Raw genomic sequence first — 12,102 nt, 5'->3', positions numbered from 1 at the left:
CTTCCCGACCCAGGGATTGAACCTGGGTTTCCCACATTGTAGGCAGACGCTTTACCATCTTAGCCACCAGGGAAGTGGGATTTGATTTAGATCATATTTGAATGGTCTAGTGGCTTCCCTAGTTTCTTCGATTTAAGTCTCAATTTTGCAATAAGGAGTTCATGATCTGAGCCACAATCAGCAACTGGTCTTGTTTTTGCTGTCAGAATAGAGCTTCTGCATCATTACCTGCAAAGAATAAAATCAATTGATTTTGGTATTGACCATCTGGTGATGTCCACGTGTAGAGTCGTCTCTTGTGTTGTTGGAAGAGGGTGTTCACTATGACCAGTGTGTTCTCTTGGCAAAACTCTGTTCACCTTTGCCCTGCTTCATTTTGTACTCCAAGGCCAAACTTGCCAAACTGTTACTCCAGGTATCTCTTGACTTCCTACTTTTGCATTCCAGTCCCCTATGATGAAAAGGACACCTTTTTTTGGTGTTAGTTCTAGAAGGTCTTGTAGATCATCATAGAACCGTTCAATTTCAGCTTCTTCAGCATTAGTGGTTAGGGCATAGACTTGGATTACTGTGATATTGAATGGTTTGCCTTGGAAGCAGAGACCATTCTGTCTTTTCTGAGACTGCACACATTGCCATTCTTTAGGATGCCCTCTGACTCTTAAACAACCTGCCTTCGGGAGACAGGAGTGGCTGAGATTGCTCTTCTGGCCACCACACTCACCTCCATGCACGGCGTTGACAGGCTGATGGCCAGAACGGGGTCCCTTTTGGGGAGACACACAGGCACAAACCATTCAGCCAGAAAAGCTTGGGTCCTTCAGAAACACACTATAGACTACTATCATCACGTACAGGAAGCCTGCCTGGCAGGCTGGTGCTCTGCTGCCCGTGAACAGGCCCTCTGAGAGCCCCCTGAGGACAGGGTGTGTGGGGCTCATTTTTATAACCTCAGCATCTCCCAATATTGCCTGGCATGTTACAGGCCCTAGAAAGATGTTCTTTCTGAGGGTATTCTCTTTTAAACACCTGTGAAGTTATATTCTTCATTCCCTCCATACTCTCTAGCCCCTGCTAAGAACCCAGTAAAACAAGTCACTCCTGCACCCGAAGAACAGAGGGAGAAAAAACCCACAGATGCGCAGAACCAAACGCAGCCTCCGGAGGAAGCTGACCTTCCAGGTAGGAACGGACCTGCTCTCTCACAGACACACGCAGTGCACCCCCGAGGAGGAAAGTCCGGCCTGTGGTCCTCTCTCCCGAGGACGCCCTGGGGACCAGCGCCGTGGCGCGGTGGTAGCAGGCTCTCTGCTCAGCATCTCGAGCCCCTCTTACAGCAGCCAGCCTGGGCTCTGTGCATCCTCCAGGCTTGGGAACTGGCCCAAGAGGGCTCAATTCAGTTCAACTCAACTCACTTCCATTCAAATAGCATTTTGGGGGCTAACTGCCCCAAGCACAGTGGCCAGAGAATAGCAATCTGAGTCGCCAGTACTCCTTGGCCTCAAAAGATGCTCTGTGTTTCCCTTAAGGAAGAGACACTGAACTGTGAGCCAAGTAATTGACTTCCAGACGTCTCTATTTCTAACAGGACAGGGTTCTGAGTTGGGTGGGGCCACACTGGCTTCTGGAAGCTGCGGACAGAGCTTGAGCTAACGGGCTGTGGACGAGCCAGTGCTGTGTCACCCAGCTGCTGCCTCGACTTTCCAAAATTAATACGGTGGAAGTCAGCCTTGACATCGGGAAGAAAGGAGCCCGTTAGGGAAACCTGAGCGTTGGGGGGCCAGCTGACCTTTCAATACCCCGTGCCCCTATGCTGATTGTACAACCTTACAGAGAACTTTACGACTTGGTGTATAATCTCGTTCCAACCTCAGAACCCAGTATGTCAGGGAGCAGGAAATATTCCTTCAATTTACTGATGGAATTGAGATGCAGAGACAATTAAAGACACGGCGCGACTCATAAAATGGGACCGAAATAAGGCCTCGGGTCTCCTGAATTAGACCAGGGCTCTTGGTACGATTATTTAAGCTACTTTGAATTTATTTTCAGCTTTTATTAATTAACAAAAAATAAAAAGACAACAACTAATCTGGGGAACCTGCTGCAATACGCTGTCTCCTCTCCTTGTCACTGTGACTTTTTTCTGGAGTGAGGATTCAGAACACATTCGTTGTTTTCCTCTCCTTCTCGCCTCCCATATCCCACAATTACTGAAAGTTTTCTCAAGAGATCAGTGTTTACTCTCCTTACTCAAGAGATAACCAGCTGCCTCTGGCTAAGGGATGCTGCACAGACTGTCTTAATTTGGAAGTTTTCACTCGAAAGAAGCAAAACTAATTCCAACGGGTCTGGACGGTTATGAATTTTACTGACTGGAAAGGCAATTTGATTCTGAGACTTAAACACACGTTCAAGGATGGACTGCAAGATGCTGTACTGAGCAGACCCCTCAGAATGGGACCACTAGGCTTCCTGCTGCAAAGGGTCATGGAGGGCAGTGGGAGGGGTTATGTTGGATCCTTGGGGTTGTGGAAGGTCAGAGCATATACACAGCTTCACAGTTCTGGGCTTAGAAGGATCTGTGGTTCCATGTGTCCAGATTTGGGGGGCAAGGGATTAAATCAAGACAGGACATGATCTGTGGGGTTAAAGGGCAGCCAGGCTTTGGTTTTAGTTGGATGAGGGGAAAGTTACTGGATATGGGAATTTTCAGAGGCCTTAAAAGGGCAAGCTTCAGGCATGGCTTGATCAGGGACCAGGCTCCATTTCTCTAAGATTGTCTTGGTGCTTCCCTCCTCCCAGCTTTGGATTTGTCCCAAGTACTTCTCCGTGGCTCCAAGACGACCACTTGAGAATGTGCTTCCTCACTTAGCAGTCGAGATCTAGGTGGTCTCCACATCTCCTCGGCCCAGACTGGCTGGAGCCTGCCCTTAACCCTAAGCTGAAACCACTGTTCGCACGCCTGTCCACTGAGCAGATCTCTCCCTGTCAGCAGAAGCTCGTTTCTCTGCGTTCCCAGAGCGAGCACCTGTGTCATGCTCCCCACGTTCTCCCTGCAGAGGCTCCTTCCCTGACCCACTGTCTGCTCACTGCAGGGAAGGGGGACTGGGTCTTCATGCCTTTCACAAAGTGCCTAGCAAAGGCCCTAACAAATAGATGTTACCAATACTTATTGGAAGAAAGCGGGGGGAGGGGTGGAGGAGGGGCCAAAGAAGAGAAGAAGGACTGTGGTCTGGTCTCTAGGAAGAGGCAGCCTGGACTCACAGCATCTCCTCAACTTGCCTCTGGAATTCCCTTCCCCTCGTCCAGGTCACTGTGAGGAACCGCCACCATGGGAACACGAACGTGAACCTTTAAAGAGAGTCTACCATTTCACGCTGGGGCAGACGGTTCATTACCAGTGCGCCCAGGGATTCAGGGCCCTACAGACCGGTCCTGCTGAAAGCACCTGCATGATGATCAACGGGGAGCTGAGGTGGACCAGGCCCAGGCTCAAGTGCATACGTGAAGGGGAGCACGGTCAGGCTTCAGGTAGAGGTGCTCGGGCCCAGGGCCCGCCGCCTGGCTGCTCCCCTGAGGCGGGCCCGGCGGGGCTCCCTGACCCACCCGCCATGTGGTCCTGGGCGAGCCGCTCCCTCTCCTGGGGCCTCGGTTTGTTCTTACTCTAGAAAACGGATGAGATGAACTGTAAGGTCTCCATGCCCTGGGGTCCCCCATTTCCTGATGGGGATAAAGAGCAGGATCTGAAAGAGGAAGACAGGCATCTTCCAGAGGGCCCCCCCACCCCCACACGGCGTTTCTAGCTGATCCTGAAATTCCCCCTCTGCTTCTAAGCTACCAAGACTTCCTCATTCAAAAGGGAAAGTCCACCTGCCCTGCATATGTTTCCAACTTGCTGATACGTGATGTAAATCCAGCCTCCTTCTATACCAGGAGAAAGCCACCCCCCTTCTTATGTGAGTCCCACCTGAGCTTTGCCAAAGTGCAGACGTGCAGGGCAGGGACTTTTCAAGCACAGACACACAGGCACATGCTTGTGTGCTCGTTCACACACACGGACACGCCACCTACGTTGAGTTCTTCTGCTACTTTTGTCCTCAAATCGTATTACCATATCTACAATCAAAAGGCCCCCCATTGGGCCCTAACTGTCGGTGGTTTCTTTGCTCGCCCCCATTGCCCAGGCCCCACACCTCCCTCTTGGATCTTCTTGTTGGGGTGCTGTGTTTCTTTCCCATAGCCCGCCACCCCCCCATGAGTCACACTGCCCACCAGGCGTGTCCACGAGCAATGGGGAATCTGTCACAAAGAAAAGCTCTCCTTTTGGGCATTTCTACTTTAATAGGCTTCCCAGGTGGCCCTAGTGGTAAAGAACTCTCACCTGCCAATGCAGGAGACATAAGAGGTTCGATCCCTGTGTTGGGAAGATCCCCGGAGAAGGAAATGGCAACACACTCCAGGATTCTGGCCTGGAGAATCCCATGGACAGAGGAGCCTGATGGGCTACAATCCAGAGGGTCGCAAAGAGTCAGACAAGACTGAAGCGACTTAGCACGCACACACTTTGCTTAATGGTTTGATGGAATTTGTATTAGGATGACCCAATTCCAAGCTGCAGACAGCAACCAGAGCTGAGTAGGAAGTTTGGGGAGAAAGCTGCTCAGAGCTCCAAGGAGAGCCAGAGTCAGGGTCACAGGTCCCTCCCTCCCGCTCTGCTGGGGTCACTGAGCCACTTCACTGTGACCCTGATGGGGACCGCAAAGCCGAGACACACCTCAGCTACCATGTCTGGGGTCAGCTGAGGAGGCGGAGGGGGTGGGTGGGAGACCCCAGAATCCCACTCCTCACCTCTGCCCCACAAGCATCCTTCTTCTCTCCTCCAGATGACGCAGAGCCTCAGGAGAGCACGGAAGCTCCCCCTGGGAGTGGAACTTTCTTACCAACCAGGATGGCAGGGACCACAGGTACGGCTGGCATTCTTGGAAGACAAAAGCCTGGCTATTAAACTGCGAGGCAGGAGAGGGAAGAGCTGTCCTGGGAGTTGCCCCCTGGTGCTAGAGACGGTCCCACATCTGCACACGACCTCCCAGGCCTCAAACACGGTCAGTGTTGCCAGTGTCAGAAGATAAGCAAGTTGGAGGGCAGCAGCTCGAGGCAGAAGAACGAGATGTTCAGAAGTTGGGCCAGGGCTCCCCTGGCCTCTCGCAGGTCTCCAGCGGCCTCCGAGTCCCCTGCCTCCAGAAGCCTGGACTCTCACAGCCCCAGGCAGCCCCACAGCCAGCATCCACAAGCTCCTCCCCCTCTCTTGCAGATTTCCAGAAGCCCACAGATGAGATTGCAACGCTGGATACGTTCATATTTACCACTGAGTACCAGATTGCAGGTGGGTAGTGACCCAACAGAAACCTACACATTTGCTTGGTGGGTGGTGAGCTGCTTGGTGAGTTAGTCTAAATGAACTCTTTACACTATATGATATATAAACTCAAAGACGAATCCAGCGCACAACGTGACTCAGAGTCACAGGCACGGCTGTGGTGAGTCAGCAGTGAGGTCTCCAACCAGCCTCAACCAGAGCCTCCTGACCAGCTCCCAGAGGACAAACACCCAGCACCTGCATGTGAGTGGAGGGAGGTGGCGTGCCCAGCGCAGGAGAGAAAAAAACACACCAAGACCACTCCCGCTGCCTTCTGGTGGGAGCCAGAAACAGGCTTTGAGGGAAACAAAAAAAACCCCAAAACACCAAAACGGAGCTCTTCGAGTAGAATGCTGGTGACCAGGGCCTGGGGGTGAGGCAAAGAGAAACGGGTGACAAAGGGCACGGACTTCATCAGCAGAGGAGTCGGTCTGGGACAGTCAGGGTGTGGGGATCACAGCAACGATGCTGTGTCGAGGACTTGAAAGCTGCTAACAGTAAATCTTCAATGTTCTTGGCACAGAAGAGAAATAGTAATTACAATATATTTTGCAATAAAAGTGCACACCTTAAAATTACAGCCTGTTACAGGTCAATTATATCTTACGGGGCGGATGAAGGGAGAAAAACAGGCTTTGAGGCACGTCTGAGACCGATAGATGGATGGCTGGATGGATGACCGCCAGCTCCAGGGCAAAGGAAAGAGTATGGGAAACAGAGATGCTTTCAGGAGGTGCCAAGTGTTTATCACTTACCTTTATACTCATCTTGATGTTTCAACATTTCTTTCACCCCTTGCGGGCCTCACTCAAGTTCTCTTTAACTGAGGCTGGGCCTCTGACCCTCTCTGAAGAGGGTGCCTGTCAGCTGCTCCCTGAGAAGGAGGGGAGCCCCCTTGGGAAAGGTTGGGGCCCTTCTGATCCATACCCCCAGGTCCTGGTCCTGCAGCCTCCAGGGAAGCCTGGCCAGGAGGGAGCTGCGTTCTGAAAAGGGGCTGCGGAGACCGCGGCGCTCACCTCCCCAGAAGCACTGAGCTGGGTGTGGAGGGCTGGGGGCACCGACACGCGGGAAGGGGCTCTCTCAGCCCCGGGGCCGCCTCCCTGACCTGCTTCTCTGTCCACAGTGGCCGGCTGCACCCTCCTGCTCGCCAGCATCCTCCTCCTGAGCTGCCTCACCTGGCAGCGGAAATGGTGAGTAGTTGTGAAACAGAGAACTGCCTGACACTGTGTGAGTCCCCCAGACGCCCAGAACTGCAGTCTTCTGGGAGACGGGAACAGACACCTCAGACTGACCCAGAGAGCTGTTCCAAGTGTTAGTCACTCAGTCGCGTTCCACTCTTTGCGACCCCATGGACTGTAGCCTGCCAGGCTCCTCTGTCCATGGGATTCTCCAGGCAAGAATACTGGGTTGCCTGTATTGTGGCAATACAGGGTTGGTTGCCATTCCCTACTTCAGGGGATCTTTCTGACCCAGGGATCAGACCCAGGTCTCCTGCATTTCAGTCAGATTCTTTACCGACTAAGCCAACAAAAGCCTTCTTAGAATCCAATGTCATCTGAGAGCGCCCTCTTGTGGCCAAATGAAATACTACTTTCTTTTCTTTTTTTTTTAAGCAATTGGTAGCATTCAGAAGGCAATGGCACCCCACTCCAGTACTCTTGCCTGGAAAATCCCATGGACGGAGGAGCCTGGTAGGCTGCAGTCCATGGGGTCGCTAAGAGTCGGACACAACTAAGCGACTTCACTTTCACTTTTCACTTTCATGCATTGGAGAAGGAAATGGCAACCCACTCCAGTATTCTTGCCTGGAGAATCCTGGGCTGCCGTCTATGGAGTCACACAGAATCGGACAGGACTGAAGCGACTTAGCAGCAGCAGCAGCAGCATTCAGAAAAATAAGATCGTGGCAGCCGGTCCCATCACTTCATGGCAAATAGATAGGGAAACAATGCAAACAGTGATAGACTTTAATTTGGGGGGCTCCAAAATCACTGAAGATGGTGACTGCAGCCATGAAATTAAAAGACGCTTGCTCCTTGGAAGGAAAGCTATGACCAAACTAGACAGCACATTAAAAAGCAGAGACATTACTTTGCCAACAAAGGTCTGTCTAGTCAAGGCTGTGGTTTTTCCAGTAGTAATGTATGGATGTGAGAGTTGGACTATAAAGAAAGCTGAGCACGGAAGGATTGATGCTTTTGAACTGTGGTGTTAGACTCTTGAGAGTCCCTTGGACTGCAAGGAGATCCAACCAGTCAATCTAAAGGAAATCAGTCCTGAATATTCATTGAAAGGACTGATGCTGAAACTCAAATACCTTGGCCACCTGATGCAAAGAACTGACTCATTTGAAAAGACACTGATGCTGGGAAAGATTGAAGGTGGGAGGAGAAGGGGACAACAGAGGATGAGATGGTTGGATGGTGTCACAGAGGCAATAGACATGGGTTTGAGTGGGCTCTGGGAGTTGGTGATGGACAGGGAAGCCTGGTGTGGTGCAGTCCATGCGAAGAATCGGACACAACTGAGCTACTGAACTGAACTAGGAGTTGGTGATGAGATGGAGCTGGCTTACAAAGGCTCCTGAAAGCCAAAAGTTAGGTGTTCTGGAGTTTTGCAATCTGCTTTTAAGTTTAGCCATTATTAAAAACTAAAATATTAAGCTTACAATTAAATAAGTTTAGTACAAAGTCAATAAATATTCAAAATTAATCACTTTCTAATTATTTTATTGCCTTTGACTACTTTATTCTCAGGGTTGTTTGCATCTGTGTACCTGTGTTGAGGAAACACTGCCTAGATAATGACTTTACATTGTGCCTCTCTCCCCAGCTCTGTATGCAGCACATATTGATACTGGGTGTGGTGGGGGTTTTTACACCACGGAGGTGAGCAGACGGTTTCCGAGAGCTGGTTGTTAAGCATTTGCCTGCATGCCAGTTCCTGCAGCCTCACCCCATGGGAGCTCTTAGCCAGGTAGGAGGTAACCAGATGCTGCTGAGAGCTGTCTGACAGGGTTGCCACTAGCCTCGTGCGGATACTTCAGCTTAAACTTAAATAAGTTAAATATGATTAAAAGTTCGGTTTACACGTGGCAGTAGCCACATTTCAGGTGTTTGATAGCCACATGTGGCCACCTCGTTGGACAACACAGATATGAAACACTCCCATCTTCACAGAAAGTTCTTACAGCACAGTCCTGGCTAGAAACTAGCAGTTTTCAATTCAGGAAATCCCCTTGGCACAGCTAGCTGTGCTATGATTTTTCCTTTTCTGCAGCTATTGTCTTCTACTCCCAAAAAGTTTTATAGAACAGCTCCTGTGTAGATGTGGGTCAGAGGGCACACACTTGCAGTTAGGAAATGGCCAAGTTCTGGGGAATCTGACGCAGCAGCTTAGGTGACTACAAGCAACAGCAGTGTATCTATATACTTTAGAGCTGCTAAGAGACTAGCTCTTGAATAGTCTCACCACCAAAAAAGAAATGACAACCACGTGATGTGATGGAAGTGTTAGCTTAACAGCAACGTGGCTATTATGTCACAACACATAAATGTATCAAATCAACACACTACACCTTAAACGTCCACAGTGTTCATTGCCAATTATCTTTCGATTTTAAAAGGACTCAGAGACTATCTCCTGTGTACAAGGCACTTGGTAGGGGCCTCAGGATGATTAAGAAGGGCCTCTGCTCTCAGGAGCTTATAGACCAGTCAAAGAGAAGAGAAAATAAAAGAGAGAGACTTGAAATGCAATTTGTGAAAGCCTAAGACTGAGGCGTTACAGAGAATGAAGAGAGAAATGACACAGACCATCCTGTTGGGGGGCGCCCAACAGGCTTTCAGAGCTGACACGGGCAGACAGGTGAAGAACAGCAGGAGCAGCTGCAAGGCAGAGGCACAGGAGGAGAAGGGAAGCGTCCTAAAGGGCAGGAGGCCATCTGCGAGGGTCTGGCAGTTCTCCGCACTGAGGGGTAAAGTGCACGGGGCAGTGGTCACAGTGCCCCGACGTGTGATGGCCAGAGACCACGTCCTGGAAGATCAGGCCAGACTGGGGAACTCAGGCCCATCCTGAGGGCAACAGCAGCCACAGAAGCTGGCTGATGTGGTAAATGGTAGCCTCGGCATTTGAATGGTCCGGCCACCAGAAAGGCTGGATTGAGGGTGGTAATAGTGGTGGCAGTTTGATATTTATGCCGGAATAAATCCACCCAGGGGACGAGGAGAGGCTGGACCAGGTTGGGGGCATCAGCTAAACCAGAGGAAAAGAATGGAGAGACACATAAAGGAGTCAGGTTAGCAGAGTCTGGTGGCTGATTGGAAGTGAGTGTGAAGGAGGAGGGTCGACTTGAGATGCGGCAGGTACCCACTCCCCAGGGACTGTCATCACCACCTACTGGGACAAAATGCAGAGTGAGGATGTGCACCCCGTGAGGAGCAGCCCCCGAGCACAGCCCACCTTTCAGCCCCTCCCCAAGACCCAGCAGCTCCCCCACCTGTAATCCGCCAGACCTCGGGCTCATCTTCAGCCCCACAGGCTGCACGATGACTGGGTCACGTCCCCGTGAGGACCACGGGGCTGCCGGTCTTGACTTCTAGAGGGATGATCAGTGGGATGGTCAGGGTATCCTGAGGTGGGACTTGAAGTTAGCGGGTCAGTGGGGCTTGGGATGCTCAACCCACATCAGTTCAGTGAGATCATATTGGTGTTGGTGCAGCATTCCACCCATGACTACGACTTGTATCACCACAGGAAGAAGAACAGAAGGACAATCTAGAAAACCAAGGGCCAGAAGAAGTCAAGAACAGCCCACAGATGTCATGGACCGCAATCAAAATCAAAGAAGCTAAACACTCATCCAAGAGGCCTTTCCTGATCCGGTGGGCTCTGGAAAGCTCTGAAGTCACAGAACAGAACACCGGGCAGCTGCAACCCCATCGTGAAGCCAGCCCTGTGGTATCAGCCCTTGAGGTGGATCTGCGTCTAGGCAGCAAGTCCAAGGTCGCTGGAGGAACGGGGAGAGACAACCAGAACTCTTGCTCCTGTTTCCATGTATATGCGTTCACTAGACCACAAGTAGCATGGAGCTCTCTCCACACCATGTAGAGTATAAAGAAGAGTAGTTTCATGCTAAGAGCATCCCGACTTCCCAGGTTAGAAATCCCAAGGAAAGCCCTAACACTGATGTAAATAGACACACGTGCTCTCTGCCCAGGTGAGTGGACTTTGTCCCTGGATCCACATAAGTCCTTTCCAAGCCTCTGGTTGACCAGCCCACTCTCCTGCTCATATGCCCCCAAAGGAATCCTTTTGACCTTAGCCCAGTCCTCCAAGCTAGCCCCCTTTACTGAACCTTACAGTTTGAATTTCTAAAGAACAGATTCCCTGGGGGAGCAGTCTTTGGGTGACCGCAGAAGACAGCAAGCAAACCCATGGAACTGTTGAGCTTCAGAGTTTGAAAGGATTTCACTGGAGTTAATGCCAGGAGAAGGGGGAGAAGCTGGGTCCACGTAGTGGGTTATCCTTAACATTTAGCTTCAGCTGTTTGTGACTGGCTGTTCTAAGAGCTTTTCCTCTGGGATTGCTATAAATGATGCTCCACATTCGGCTACCACAAATCTGATGTTTACAGACAGACACACAGTGTGCAAATGTGTACATTTGCAAAGAGGTGTCATAAAAACACTGATAAGGGAGCAGTACATCTAATGTTTATGGGAGGAAAGAAAGAAAGAAGGATGGGGGCAGGGGAGCGCATGTAATTACGGACGAGGTCACATAAGTGACCCTCACACTGTGAGCAAATTAAAATTGCCTGGAGAACTTGGTGAGATCTAGAAGCCTGGGCCCATCTCCAAAGTTTCTGAGTCAGCAGGTCTGGGGTGGGGCTTGAGAATCCATATGTCTAATAGGTTACATGGGATGCCAACCCGGGACCACATTTTGAGAATCATCGTGTTTATACCTCTCCATACCTGCTGACCCTCAACCCCCAATGGAAAAGCCAACCTTGGGGGTTGAGATTTCAGTGCAAGTTCAAACTCTTGCCCAAGATATCAATTCTCAATCAGTTGACAGATGTCCTGGCTGAACAAAATCACATGATGAAGGAGATTAATGAAAAATTTAAATCAGCAGCCAGTTTTCATTTCTGAGAGGGCAGGAAAGTGTTACCAAAAAATGCACAGGTATTAGCAGGTCTATATCCAGGTTAAAAAGAGCTTTTCTGTTCTTTCTGTGACCAACCAAGTACAATCAGAGTCCATCATCAGCGTTCCCTGACATGTATGTTTTCTGGGAAAGTGAGTAAAATGTTTTTAACCTTATTTATCTGACTTGAGTAAAACTGGATTATCATTATTCATTTTGTGGGGGGGAGTCTGTGAGATCAAAATTTTTTCATAATACAGGTGACCCTTGAAGAGCATGGGTTTGAACCGCGTGGGTCCGCTTACATGTGGATTTTCGTCAACAGTAAATCCTGCGTGCTATTCAATCCGAGGTTGGTTGAATCTGTAGATGCAGAACCAGGGATATGTAGAAACCGTGGGTATGAGGAACCAACTATAACGTGGATTTTTTTACTGCACAGAGAGGGTCATTGCTCCCAACTCCTGGGCTGTTCAAGGGTCAACTGTGAGTAAGATGTGATTTGCCTTCTCGTTCTTACTCCCTTACGA

The 12,102-nt window shown here is 50.3% G+C and overlaps 1 protein-coding gene across 1 annotated transcript in view; it reads left to right on the top strand.

Annotated features, from left to right (window-relative positions):
* IL2RA (interleukin 2 receptor subunit alpha) overlaps positions 1-11,748 on the top strand; it is a 44,107-nt gene extending 32,359 nt beyond the window's left edge. The window contains exons 3-8 of the mRNA XM_086334794.1: positions 1,069-1,182; positions 3,313-3,534; positions 4,887-4,967; positions 5,315-5,386; positions 6,543-6,609; positions 10,175-11,748. Coding sequence (XP_086190920.1) covers positions 1,069-1,182; positions 3,313-3,534; positions 4,887-4,967; positions 5,315-5,386; positions 6,543-6,609; positions 10,175-10,199 — 581 coding nt within the window. The 3' untranslated portion in view covers positions 10,200-11,748. The remainder of the gene's footprint in view (positions 1-1,068; positions 1,183-3,312; positions 3,535-4,886; positions 4,968-5,314; positions 5,387-6,542; positions 6,610-10,174) is intronic.
* The last annotated feature ends 354 nt before the right edge of the window (positions 11,749-12,102 follow it).

The sequence above is a fragment of the Bos grunniens genome, chromosome 13, assembly GCF_055505025.1.
Source record: "Bos grunniens cultivar Pamir isolate PY7600 chromosome 13, Bosgru_T2T1.0, whole genome shotgun sequence".
NCBI classification, from domain to species: Eukaryota; Metazoa; Chordata; class Mammalia; order Artiodactyla; family Bovidae; genus Bos; species Bos grunniens.
The sequence above is the reverse complement of the archived record's forward strand: the minus strand, read 5'-3'. Positions and strand labels throughout refer to the sequence as shown.